Here is a 12,125-nt window from a genome sequence, read left to right as displayed (position 1 = left end):
GACAGCTCCGTCGATTTCAGGACTGACTTAGTAAGTAGTAATTTATTTGGGCTAGTGTTAAAAAACCCCCACAACATGTTGTTTACTATGTAGTAACATTAAAATTATAATATGGTGATATGCAAAGATAAAAGCAACTGAAGAGTTGGTTGGAGATTCATTCTTGCTCATCTAAGTCAATAATTTGGAAGTTTTGATTTCACTGAAAATCATTTAGAACAGAGTTTTTGTGTATCAGGGAGAAAGTACTTCCTGTTTCTTTCAGGTGTTTTATGACTATAACAATAGTTAAACCTACATTTTCTCCTACTTATTAAAGCTTCTTCCATCTCCTATATGTCAAGGACATGATAACCTAATGTTCGTGAAGAGAGTTACTGAGATTTTAATACTACTCCAAACTTAGTGGGTTCTGGAAAAGATGTACCAGTGGAATGTTCTGTGAAAGATAAATCCACACTCAGATGAAATAGATACAAGCAAACTCTCCTGTAGCTAAACGCATGCAATCTAGTTCTGATCCAGAAGCTATTTAGTCTGTATTCGTCCTCTGCATTAGCTGTGCGATGTCTTAACAGTGCCCAAAAGTGCAAGGGTAGCAGGGAAGCAAACTATTAGCCTGGAAAGTGCTCTGACTTGGCTGCAGTTACTAGACCCAGTCTGGTGCATAGAAATTTGAGTTACAGGTGAAACACTCTAAGCTTAGACTTTGGCTGTACTCATCTAGTATTTGAGTATACTCCAATTCTTTCCCAGGGAGCTGTTACATGCAGTTGATTTCTAGTGTTCCAATTCAGTGTATGATGCAGAAACAGTCGTGCTAATTTCCCCTGGGTTTTCTCTTAAAATACTTGGCAAGGGACACATAGTGCTGACTACTTTCAGTTTTGCCTTGGGATGCTTAATGCTCTCTTGTGCCCGCTTTAAAGGGTAGTGAAACTTTTGGTTTTTTTCCTAAGGAAGTTGGTATCTACTAGTCATAATAACTAAAGTTTCACTCAGAGTTGAATTTTCTGTACTAAGCTTTAGGATGAAATCATCTCACTGCATTCATGTGTTATAATGACGGTTATGAAGTGTTTTTTTAAAACAATGTAGATGCTGAATGTTTAATGCACTGCTTTTAAGGAAAGAGCTTTTGATTTTATTGGATTTCTTTCCCTCCAGAAATATCCTGAGAAGCTGTATTTTGAAGGCTTAGCAGAACAAGTCAATCCCCCGGTTCAGATCCAGCCCCAGTACCTACCAATTTATTTTGGAAATGTATGCCTGCGCTTTCTGCCAGTGTTTGACATTGTAATCCATAGATTTCTGGAATTGCTTCCAGTGTCTAAATCGCTAGAAACTTTACTGGATCATCTGGGAGGTTTATATAAATTCCATGGTAAGTTATCAGTGAATACAGACTTTTCCTGTTGTGACCATTCTATTCTCCTTCATCTGCTTCATTCTTATTTTTATTCTACTAGCCCAGCAGTGATTAATCCTTCCCTATTCTGTAAGCCCTGCGTACATTTCCACAGAGTACAATCCCTCTTTAGTGAATTTCAGCCCACTATCCTGCTATTCCTAATTCATACTTCCTTCACACCTTTCCCTTTCACTCCCTTCTAGTAGTAAGTACTTGTACATATGTCCTAACAAACAAACTTTCTGTGACCAAGACTGAAACAGCTGAAAAACAGTTCCTTTCTCTATCCTTGTTAAAGATTCAAGCAGTTTAACCTGGTTTTTTTCAGATTTTATAATATTTTTTTGTACTGATGTCATTGACGTGTTACACTCACACATTTTACACTATTCTTTCTTTAATGTGACTTCACACAGCTGGATTCTTCCTATTTTATACAAGGAGATGCTGTAGATGGTTTACTTAGAAGCATATTAGTATTATCATTAAGATACAAACTGTTAGTAGTACTGACGTCTTTTACTCAACTTCTGCCCTTCTGCACGTGCACGAAAGCATATGTACAAGACAAAGGAAAATTAGTGTTGCAGAGTGTAGTGAAATAAAGAACATGAATCAATTCCACACGTGCCGTGTTTTAAATACATACAACTTAGTCTTGTAGAGCTCTTGATTGAAATTCTGCGTTTGCCTTCATAAACATAATGATGCTAGAAGGCTAGAAGTTACTTCCATTTTTTTTGTTTTCCTTTTTTCTTGGCAGACCGTCCAGTGACGTACCTGTACAACACTCTTCACTATTATGAGACGCATCTGAGAGAGCGCACAAACCTCAAGAGGAAGCTTGTTCATGCCATAATTGGCTCTCTCAAAGATAATCGCCCACTGGGCTGGTGTCTAAGTGATATTTATCTCAAAAATGCTATGAATCCCCGTGAAGACAATCCATGGTTTCCTGATGACACTTATTATTGCAAGCTCATTGGAAGACTAGTAGACAATATCCTTAAAGTTTGCATTAAGGAAGCTGTGCCAATGTCTTTGTTTCATCAAAATAGAAAGTTCAATTTGCATCTATTTGGATATGAAATGAAGCTTGGAGTTTTTATTTAGCTGCATATATCATGAATTCATGTTAGTTTACTTCAGTGTACTTTTATTTAGTGTTCTACACAGGGACTGAGCTGCCCTCTTGAAAACATCTTGAAAAATATGGTGAAAACTAATTACAGTACAGACGTATAAATATTTCACTGTTTAATATGTCACTTATCAATACAGATACTGACATTTATGCATTTTGAGTTCTAACTGCTGCATAAAATCAGCTTGATATGAAGCATGAGCATTTAAAAAATGTAGAAAATGAGGTTGCTTTTTTTTAATGCCATTATCAATATTAGTAAAAATAAAATACTCTAAGCAGTGCCATGCTTAGGATGGTATATAACTGCCTGTGTCTAGTTGAAGACTGGTATATGTGCTGTTAGCAACTGCTGACAATGTAGTTTTTTAGGTGGGAAAAACTAGAAGTTACATTTTTAACACAAACCTTTATCTTCTTTTCTGCCTTTTATTAGTTTTTACAATTATGATTACAGCTGATTTGAATTTCTCTGGAAATGGCTGGCGAACCCATGCAACTGTATTTTAGAGAGTAGTGCTAAGTGGACGTCATCTTCTTTCTGGGTCGGGTTTGTGGGAGTTGGCCAGTTTTCTGAATGTTACGTGTCTTCCTTCACTCCTCTTCCCAAGCTTGCATTACTTTTATGTGTAACTTGAAAGAAGTTTATTAGATCTCTCTAAGGAAAGCTAAAACTGTATAAAAACCTGATTTTAAGCAAATGTTAACAGTGTGCTCAGAGATTTTTTCTGTATGTAGCTTAAGTGAATTAGTCCTGGTTTGGAAATTGGAATATTTTCAGAGACTAACCAGGTGCTCATTTTGCATAAATGAGTGCTGCTAGATGATCTTATGCTGAAGCAAATTAATGACTTCAGATGATACAGAGGAGAAGATTCTTGTTATTTTCAGCTTCTTGTCATGTAAGCAGATGGTGAATGAGATGGTTGGTGTTGTTTTCTTCCACCTCTTAGTCAGGGAAATCTATCCTCTGCGCGACCTTGTGTGTGTAGTGTATTTATAGCTCTGTATTCATGCAACCCTTCGGTGACTGAGTATCGGTGCTTTATAGTCACACTTTCATCCCTGTGTCCTATTTTTGTGAAACGCGATCGTTTTTTTGTTCTCGGTAGCTTAGCCTTCATTTCTGTTCAAACTTAGTATGTGTAGCATATACACATCTGTTTTTAAGCAGTGTGCTGCTTACACTAGTCCTTGTCGGGGCACCTTTTTTCCTTAATCATGGTCACCTATGGCAGGCAAGTCACCCGGTCCTTTTCCAAATTGTGACTGGAGGTTCAATGAGTTCCCCAATCCAGCTGCCCACGCTCTCCACGTCACCTGCGTTGAGCTCATGGCTCTGGCTGTTCCAGGGAAGGATGTGGGCAATGCACTGCTGAATGTTGTGCTGAAGAGGTATGGTGGCACTCTGCAACTGTTTTCTGCAATGTGCAATACATAATTAGAGATTGCTAAGGTAGTCTGTTTTACATGTTTACTTAGGGTTTTGTAAAATTTTAACTGAATGTAAATACTTTAAATTTTTAAATATAAAGTATTTTTGGAGGGCAAACAAGGCTACAGGGATCAAGCAGAAAAATCACGTGTTGGATTTCTGTGCTGTAGTGAATTGTGTGTGCTTCAGGAACAGCTGGGTCTGCACAATCCCCTTAAAACACCGGGGGGAGGGACCTCGCACAGGCAAAGAACATGTCCAGTGAGTTTGGTGGCACAGAGGCTGGAAAAAGGTCTGTTCTGCTTTCAACTGTCCTGGGAGGAGGACATTTCATCAGTTAATACCACAGTGTCTTTGAACCCAAAGAAAGGGGCAGGAAGCACTGGCAGGACTGTGAATTCTCCTGATACTAATGTAAAATCAGAGGTGCTTTGAAAAAGAATAGTGTGCCAAGGCTTGCCTTCTGTTAGTGTGCATGAAGTTTGACCCATAGCCACTGTGAAAGAGGACCTAGAATTCTTGCAGTGATTCAGATGCCATCTTGGAGTAATGACAAACTGAAATAATTTGGTTTAAGCCTTAGTAATATATTATTGCTAGCTCTGTAAGGGGCACATGGAGGAGTCAATAAAATTTAGTCGGTAGGAATAGCAGTGTGATAACAGTCTTTGAAGCTACTAAGGCAAAATCATGCCTGAACAGGGTTTTGCAAGCAACACGATGGCATTTATACTGTCTGTTTGCTGTCTTAAATATCTGTATGTATATAGTTCTCTCAACTTGATAAATATTCTTTGCATAGGTATACTTCGTTTATAGGTACACCAGAAGCACAGATCGCAACTGTGAATTTCAGAGTTTTGGTTTTCTTTTTCTGTTTTCAGTCAGCCCCTGGTGCCAAGAGAGAATATCACAGCTTGGATGAATGCAATTGGACTAATTATCACAGCCTTACCAGTGAGTCAATATATTATTTTTTAAAATAAAAAAAATCCATGTGAGGTTTATCATCTTTCTAGAGTATGTTTTAAAAACTTTTGCAGTTTGCAGTGTGATAGCCAACATCCATAGATTCCACAGAGACCTATTCGGTGGCGTCCCTGGCCATTTTAATCAAATGATCTCTAAGGTCCCTTCCAGCCTAAGCCATTCTGTGAGTCTGCTCAGAAGGATACTTGCTGAGAAACATCTGTGTCGGAGAAAGATCTATTCCTCCAGCATGGAAAAATTGACCAGGTTTTCTGTTTTTCCATTATGTTTTGAATCTCATATGAAAAGTAGTAAATCACTCCTGTTGAATAACATAGTTAGATACAACATGTAGTATTAGTTCAGAGTTGAAACTAATGAAATAAGCTCTATTAAGGGTTCTGATGCAAAGTTAATTTTCTGTTATTGCTTGTGCTTTTACATCCTATATCTCTTAAGCCATGTAAATGAGATATGCCTACAACTATAGAAGCAAATGTAAGCAGTATTAGACTTTATGAATCAGTAGAAATTTTGATCTTCTGAATAGAATGGCTCTTGATACTTGACCAGAACTGTCTGAATAATTTTGATCTTGCTTACCTGTTGCTTAGATGTGCAACAGTTATGCTTTCCTTGTGCCTTCTCTTCCTCAACAGAATGGTTCCTTTTATTGGAGAAAAGCCAACATGGATTTAATCCTTATTATATTTATAATGTTATTATATTTATAATGTTATTATTCCCCCTCTTTCCACTCCTTGCATCTTCATCTATATTCTTTGACTTCTGGGTCTTTTTTTTTATTTCCTGTTTCCTTTGTGGATTTTTGGGCTGTTTGTGCCTGTACTCAGAAAACCCTCCTTCCATTAAAGCTTTTTGCATCTGCTCTGCTTCTTTTGGAGACCTTTATATTAGCTAACCAAATACTTAAATTCATGAAATATGTCTTGAAAATACCACACTCTCATGTGTCACAGCCACTAACATGGATGCTTTCTGCATGTTCCTTATTTTTCATGTTTGTCAGACGGGATTATAAACCACCATGTAGTCAAAGACTTTTTAAAATGCAGTAATGGTAGAAAGAGCCGAATAAGAGTTGGTTTAGGTGTTGGACTTTTCAGAATCAATCCTGACTTTTTTTTTCCAGGAGCCATACTGGATTGTCCTCCATGACCGCATCGTGAGTGTTATCAACAGTCCCAGCTTGACGTCAGAGACGGAGTGGGTCGGTTACCCATTCCAGCTGTTTGACTTCACAGCCTGTCACCAGTCGTATTCTGAGATGAGCTGTAGCTACACTTTGGCTTTGGCACATGCTGTCTGGCATCATTCTAGCATTGGGCAGCTTTCTCTCATTCCTAAGTAGGTGTAATGATATTTGATGATTTGTCTTTTAAATCCCATGCATATTGTAGATAATGGCTGTACCTGTAGCACTTACACCAGCAAATATGTACAGAGTTGCTCCAAAACTTGCCAGATAGATCACAATTTTTTTCCAACTCCCACTGAGTGTGACTGCCTTTAGTGAGCCTTTTTAATCTTGAATAACCTTTATGCTTTATGAATTTATTTTTTTCTTAAATTACGGACTGCAGCATATTCCTAAAGCATCGACTATAATCAGTAGATGTATCCTTGATTCTGGCAATTACCCTCTAGCTGCAAGCTGAGATGCTTTCCTGTCTGAAGGATAAGATAGTGGCCCACTTAATCATTAAAGCAAGTGAGAAATACCACTGTATTAAAAAGTTGATTAGACTTTCCACAGAGCCACGTTAAGGAGACAGCTAGCAGACTTCCCTTACTAAGTCTTAAAATATTGGACAAAAATTAAGATGGTATGATGTAATCTTCTCAGTTAATCCTGAACCTTGATTTAAGGCTAGTGTTAAAATATCAGAGGAGAGCTTTTTGACTGTGTGTAGCACTGCTGAGCTGACAATTGTTACCTGTTCTAGTCCAGTAATAATACCTGGAAATGTTCTAGAGGTTCATTGGAATAACTAGTATTTGAAATAACTAATATTTGCAGAACTACACAGTATTTGCTAAAATGAAGGCCCAAATCTGTGAGAAGCAATGTGATGGTTTGACTAGAACTTGGGTTAGGGGAAAGAATGTAAAAAAACAAACAAGAATTCCAGTTGAAGTAGTAAATGTTTGAAATATTACAGGTTCCTCACAGAAGTACTGATACCCATAGTGAAAACAGAGTTCCAGCTGCTCTACGTTTACCACCTGGTTGGTCCTTTTCTACAACGGTTCCAGCAGGAGAGGACACGGTGCATGATAGAGGTAAATAGAAGCCCTTGGTCTACTTTATACAGTGTATATAAAATATACTGTGTGCAGTTGCTGAAGACTTTGCTGGAGTCTAGATGCAAGCTTGAATGCAAGAAACTGTAACATCCTCTCTCTAGAAGACTCAAATCTTGTACTAAACTTCTGCTAGATTTTTGCTAAGGTCTGCTTTTACGAATTTTCTAGGCACTTACTCAGACCATTTTGTAACCATTGTTTAAACAGTAATAATGTACCAGGTACAAAAATACCATTATTGCATTTGCTGGAAGCCAGCTTGGGTAAACGGGATCATTTAGTTAAGCATAATGGGATAAGTTAGACCTGCCCATTTATCCTTGTAAGGAAGTAAATAGTTAGAAATCACAGTTACTTAAAAAGCAGTATAAATTTATTACACTGATTAACTGTATTTCTTCTTCTTTGGGCTGCTTTTTGTGTCTGTGGGAACAGATTGGAGTGGCATTCTATGAAATGCTCCTGAGTGCCGATCGGTACAGCTCACACCTGAATTACATGGATCCTATATGTGACTTCTTGTATCATATGAAGTATATGTTTACAGGTGACAGTGTCAAAGACCAAGTAAGTAAACAATATATAGTGATACTTTAATTATCTTTCTTGCCATGTAGCAATTCCATCTTTTAATGAATTATAGAATCATAGCACAATTCAGGTTGGAAAAGACCCTTGGGATCATTGAGTCCAACCATTAACCCTACACTACAAGTTCACCCCTAAACCGTATCACCCAACACCACATCCAGGTGACACTTAAACACATCCAGGGATGGCGACTCAACCACCTCCCTAGACAGTCTATTCCAGTGTCTGACCACTCTTTCTGTGAAGAATTTCTTCCTAATGTCCAGCCTAAACTTACCCTGTTGCAACCTGAAACCATTATTTTCATAGGTAGCAGTACAACAAAATGCCCAGCAGTTGACCAGTCTCTATATGTAATTCAGGAAATCAGTACACTTCTGCACATCTTTAGTTGCAGTAGACCAGTTATCTCAGATTTCAAGATTTATTTCTGTAGTCTGAAATATAAGGTAGAGCTTAAGGCTGGAGAGCAGTGTAGGAGAAAGGGACCTGGGGGTGCTGGTGGACAGCAGGATGACCATGAGCCAGCAATGTGCCCTCGTGGCCAAGAAGGCCAATGGCATCCTGGGGTGTATTAGAAGGGGAGTAGCTAGTAGGTGGAGAGAGGTCCTCCTGCCCCTCTACTCTGCCCTGGTGAGGCCACATCTGGAATATTGTGTCCATTTCTGGACCCTCAGCTCAAGAGAGACAGGGAACGGCTTGAGAGAGTCCAGTGCAGAGCCACAGAGATGATGAAGGGAGTGGAACATCTCCCTTATGAGGAAAGGCTGAATGATCTGGGTCTCTTTAGCTTGGAGAAGAGGAGGCTGAGGGGTGACCTCATTAATGTTTATAAATATGCAAAGGATGAGTCTCAGGAGGATGGAGCCAGGCTCTTTTCAGTGACATCCAGTGACAGGACAAGGGGCAGTGGGTACAAGCTGGAGCATAGGAGGTTCCACAAAAACATTAGAAAAAACTTTTTCCCTGTGAGGGTGACAGAGCACTGGCACAGGCTGCCCAGGGAGGTTGTGGAGTCTCCTTCTCTGGAGACATTCAAAACCTGCCTAGATGCGTTCCTGTGCGATCCTGCTCTGGCAGAGGTGCTGGACTAGATGATCTTTTGAGGTCCCTTCCAACCCCTGACATTCTGTGATTCTGTGAGCTTGAGGCTGCTTTAAGTGCTATAGTTAAAGTTATCACTAGAAATAAAGCTGTTGGATGTTTCATAAATTTTCCTCATTTCAATCTGTACTTCTTAAGTTTTAACCTAATTTCTGATTCATTAATATAACCTCCCATGTGACAGCAGCAAGAATGCATCCATATTCAGTGAAAAATTGTTCACCTAATTTAAGTTTAGCTTATAACGGTATGCACTTTTAAAAGTGTCAGTTGTGTGAATTGTTTTGCAAAGCTTTGGTGTACAACTGTTAGATGAGTGAGGGATTTTTTTAAGTTTAGTTAGTGGAAGAGGTCCAAAAGTTAACATGGTAAATAAAATATAGTAAAGAATGGTAATTATGTTAATCTCTTTCCTTGTTTTTGTAGTGTTAATGTGAGGTTTGTATGCAGTAGTGACGTATGTCGAAATACTCGTGTTTTACCAAATGCATTTCTGTCTTCTTTTAAATTTTTATTTTTACTTTTTTAACAGGTTGAGAAAATAATTTGCAATTTAAGACCAGCTTTGAAACTTCGGTTACGCTTCATAACACACATCAGCAAAATGGAACCAGCTGCTGTTCCCCAACAAGCCCTCAATAATGGGTCACCAGCACAACAGCCCAGCCAAGTGCCCGTTAACGTCGCTTTGCCAGTAACACAGTGAGGTGAAGTGAAGTGAAGTGAAGTGAAAAATGAAGTGTTCAGCTGCCTGGGTGCAAAGGCTTTCTTCAGCTACAGATCAAGGTGAATCATCATCTGATCTGAAGCCCTGGTGTGTTGTATGAAAGGAAAGAGAGCCGCGTAGAGATTTCTCCTTCGTTTTCTTTTGCGTAATGAAGCTGCCTAACTCTGTGCATGCCGGTCTTCTTACCTGTATATATCAGACACTAGTTGAGGTACGTGTTGCCTTTCTCTGAGAGCACTGAGTAAAGATTCTCTGCAAGCAAAACATCGATTTCTGAAGAGCTTGCAGTATCCTGCTCCCTGTCTTGGTTTGAGTCATCTGGATTTTTCCTTTCTTTCTGCCTCTGGTATGAAAGGACACTCAATGTGTGTAGCCTGATCAAAAGTGGCCTTTCTAAGTTTGGGTTCCAGTTTATTAAAAATTTCTATTATTTTTGTCCAACAGTAGAATTTAAATTCCTTTTATCTTTTGGGCAGACAAGTCCTTATATAGAAACACTGATAGACAGAGAGATTGCCTCAGTTGTTTTGAGTTAATTATGACATCTGCCCAAAGACTAAGAATGAGCCTTTGAAAATCTGTAAATTTTGTGTGTAGTTTACATTCAACAGATGAGCAATCTGTTTAATCTAGCATCAGTTACTACACTGTTAGGTTACTACCCAGAGACTGTCTCTAATGAATCTGTTGGAAGTCTGCATGTTCGGTTCAAGCTACGCTGGTTCATATTTTATTTTTCATGTTTGGGAAATACTGTAGTTTTTATTAAGTCAATCACATGAAATGTATTGCTATCTTATTATATTTTAGTTTTGTATAATATTCTACTTTTAAGTTTTTTGTGTACTGTTTTTTTTTTTTGATAACAGAATTGAAACAGTCAGTTTTGTAAATACTAATCTTGTTTGACAAACTTTTTTAATTAAAAATTCACTTTAAAAGACTGTATTATTAATGTTAAGCTTATTTTCCATACCCATGACTTTAAAATCATAGAATGGCACAGGCTGGAAGGGACCTTAGAGATCATCTAGTCCAACCTCCCTGTCATGGGCAGGGACGCCAGCTCTCGACTAGACCAGGCAACACATGGGGACCCAGCGGGAATCGAACCCGCGACCTCGGTGTTGTCATTGTTGTCAGCACCGCGCTCAACCCACTGAGCTAACTGGCAAGTAAGGATTGACCATATCAGTATGCTTCCATGTCCCAACTTCTCTGTCAGCTTTACAATAATGCAAATTTTAACCTGTTATAACTAGACTCCTGATGAGTAACATGAGTTAGGAAAAGGAGTTGTTGATTCAGTGGGTGTAAGGGTTTTTTTGACTGTTTTGGAAGAACAGCAAACCTGACTTGCTGGAAAGTGCTGCCATTTGTATTATGCTTGGATTATGCCTGCTATGGCAGGCAACAGCAGTGTACAGAAATAGCTCCCTTGTTCCACTTGGTGTCTTCACCATGCGCGCAGTTGTGTTGTGCAGCCAACTGCAGCATGCTGGCCTTGTGGGGAGGTGATTTGTCACAGCTGGGCTGGCACTAGCAAATCATTGAAAAACTTGTGTTTTGTCAATACTGGATTCCATCTGAACTTTTGACTTGGATCTGAAAGGCTGTATATCCTGCTAACAGTGCTACGAATCATGCCCCTGAGCCCTTGCTTACCTAGTGGAATTAGTGATTTACGTAGTTTGTGTATTACAAAAAGCAAAAGGCTCTGAGCACGCACTCTTGTTCCCTGCAAAATTCACCACATTTCTGGGGCTCTAGACCCTCGCTAGTTGGAATAAGATACCTCTTCTTCTAAAATCCACACTTGCATCTTCAGCAGTCTAAAAATTAATTCTGAATGGTGCTTTCTTTGACTCAAGCAACTTAGCCTTTACAACTCGGCTAACGGTATTAACTTGCTAAAGTACTAACACAGCAAGACAAAATTCCAGTGTAATTTCAGACATATGTTTGTAATTGGTTATGCCTGTCATATGGCTGGTTTTTAAAATTCAAAATTCTGCATCTGGCCCTCTACTGGAACTTGCAGCATTTGTGAGTAGTGAGGGGAATCTTTAAGTAAAGTTTTGGTTTTGACTTTTGGGTTTGTTTTGTATTTCAAATTACAGGTAACCATCATGGAATGGAAACAATAGTGCCAGGCTTCCCCTCACCTCATCCGACTTTTATAGATAACTTTTATTTATTAAGGCTTGGACAGTCTATTATAATGATACAGCTGGCTGAGTCAACAGATAAGTAGGAAAAAAAATTGAATTTCCCCTTTAACCACCAGAGGGAGATTTCTTCAAAAATTTGAATCTGATATTGAGCTGATCCTGTGTATAATGCAGAGTCCTGAACAATCAGGTCTTCCTTGGATCTACTAACATTTTGAATCACGATTTAATAGCTTAGAAGTCAT

The 12,125-nt window shown here is 38.8% G+C and overlaps 1 protein-coding gene across 2 annotated transcripts in view; it reads left to right on the top strand.

Annotated features, from left to right (window-relative positions):
• The window catches only part of MED23 (mediator complex subunit 23), a 34,381-nt gene extending 24,693 nt beyond the window's left edge, over positions 1-9,688 (top strand). For both annotated transcript variants that reach the window (XM_009867001.1, XM_009867000.1), the window contains 8 exons: positions 1,168-1,384; positions 2,175-2,411; positions 3,785-3,950; positions 4,875-4,947; positions 6,113-6,327; positions 7,143-7,263; positions 7,723-7,854; positions 9,515-9,688. In XM_009867001.1, the coding sequence (XP_009865303.1) occupies positions 1,168-1,384; positions 2,175-2,411; positions 3,785-3,950; positions 4,875-4,947; positions 6,113-6,327; positions 7,143-7,263; positions 7,723-7,854; positions 9,515-9,688 (1,335 nt within the window). The remainder of the gene's footprint in view (positions 1-1,167; positions 1,385-2,174; positions 2,412-3,784; positions 3,951-4,874; positions 4,948-6,112; positions 6,328-7,142; positions 7,264-7,722; positions 7,855-9,514) is intronic.
• Positions 9,689-12,125: the final 2,437 nt, after the last annotated feature.

The sequence above is a fragment of the Apaloderma vittatum genome, unplaced genomic scaffold (assembly GCF_000703405.1).
Source record: "Apaloderma vittatum isolate BGI_N311 unplaced genomic scaffold, ASM70340v1 scaffold3363, whole genome shotgun sequence".
Lineage (NCBI taxonomy): Eukaryota > Metazoa > Chordata > Aves > Trogoniformes > Trogonidae > Apaloderma > Apaloderma vittatum.
Note: the sequence above shows the minus strand (reverse complement) of the source record. Positions and strands in the feature narration are given on the sequence as shown.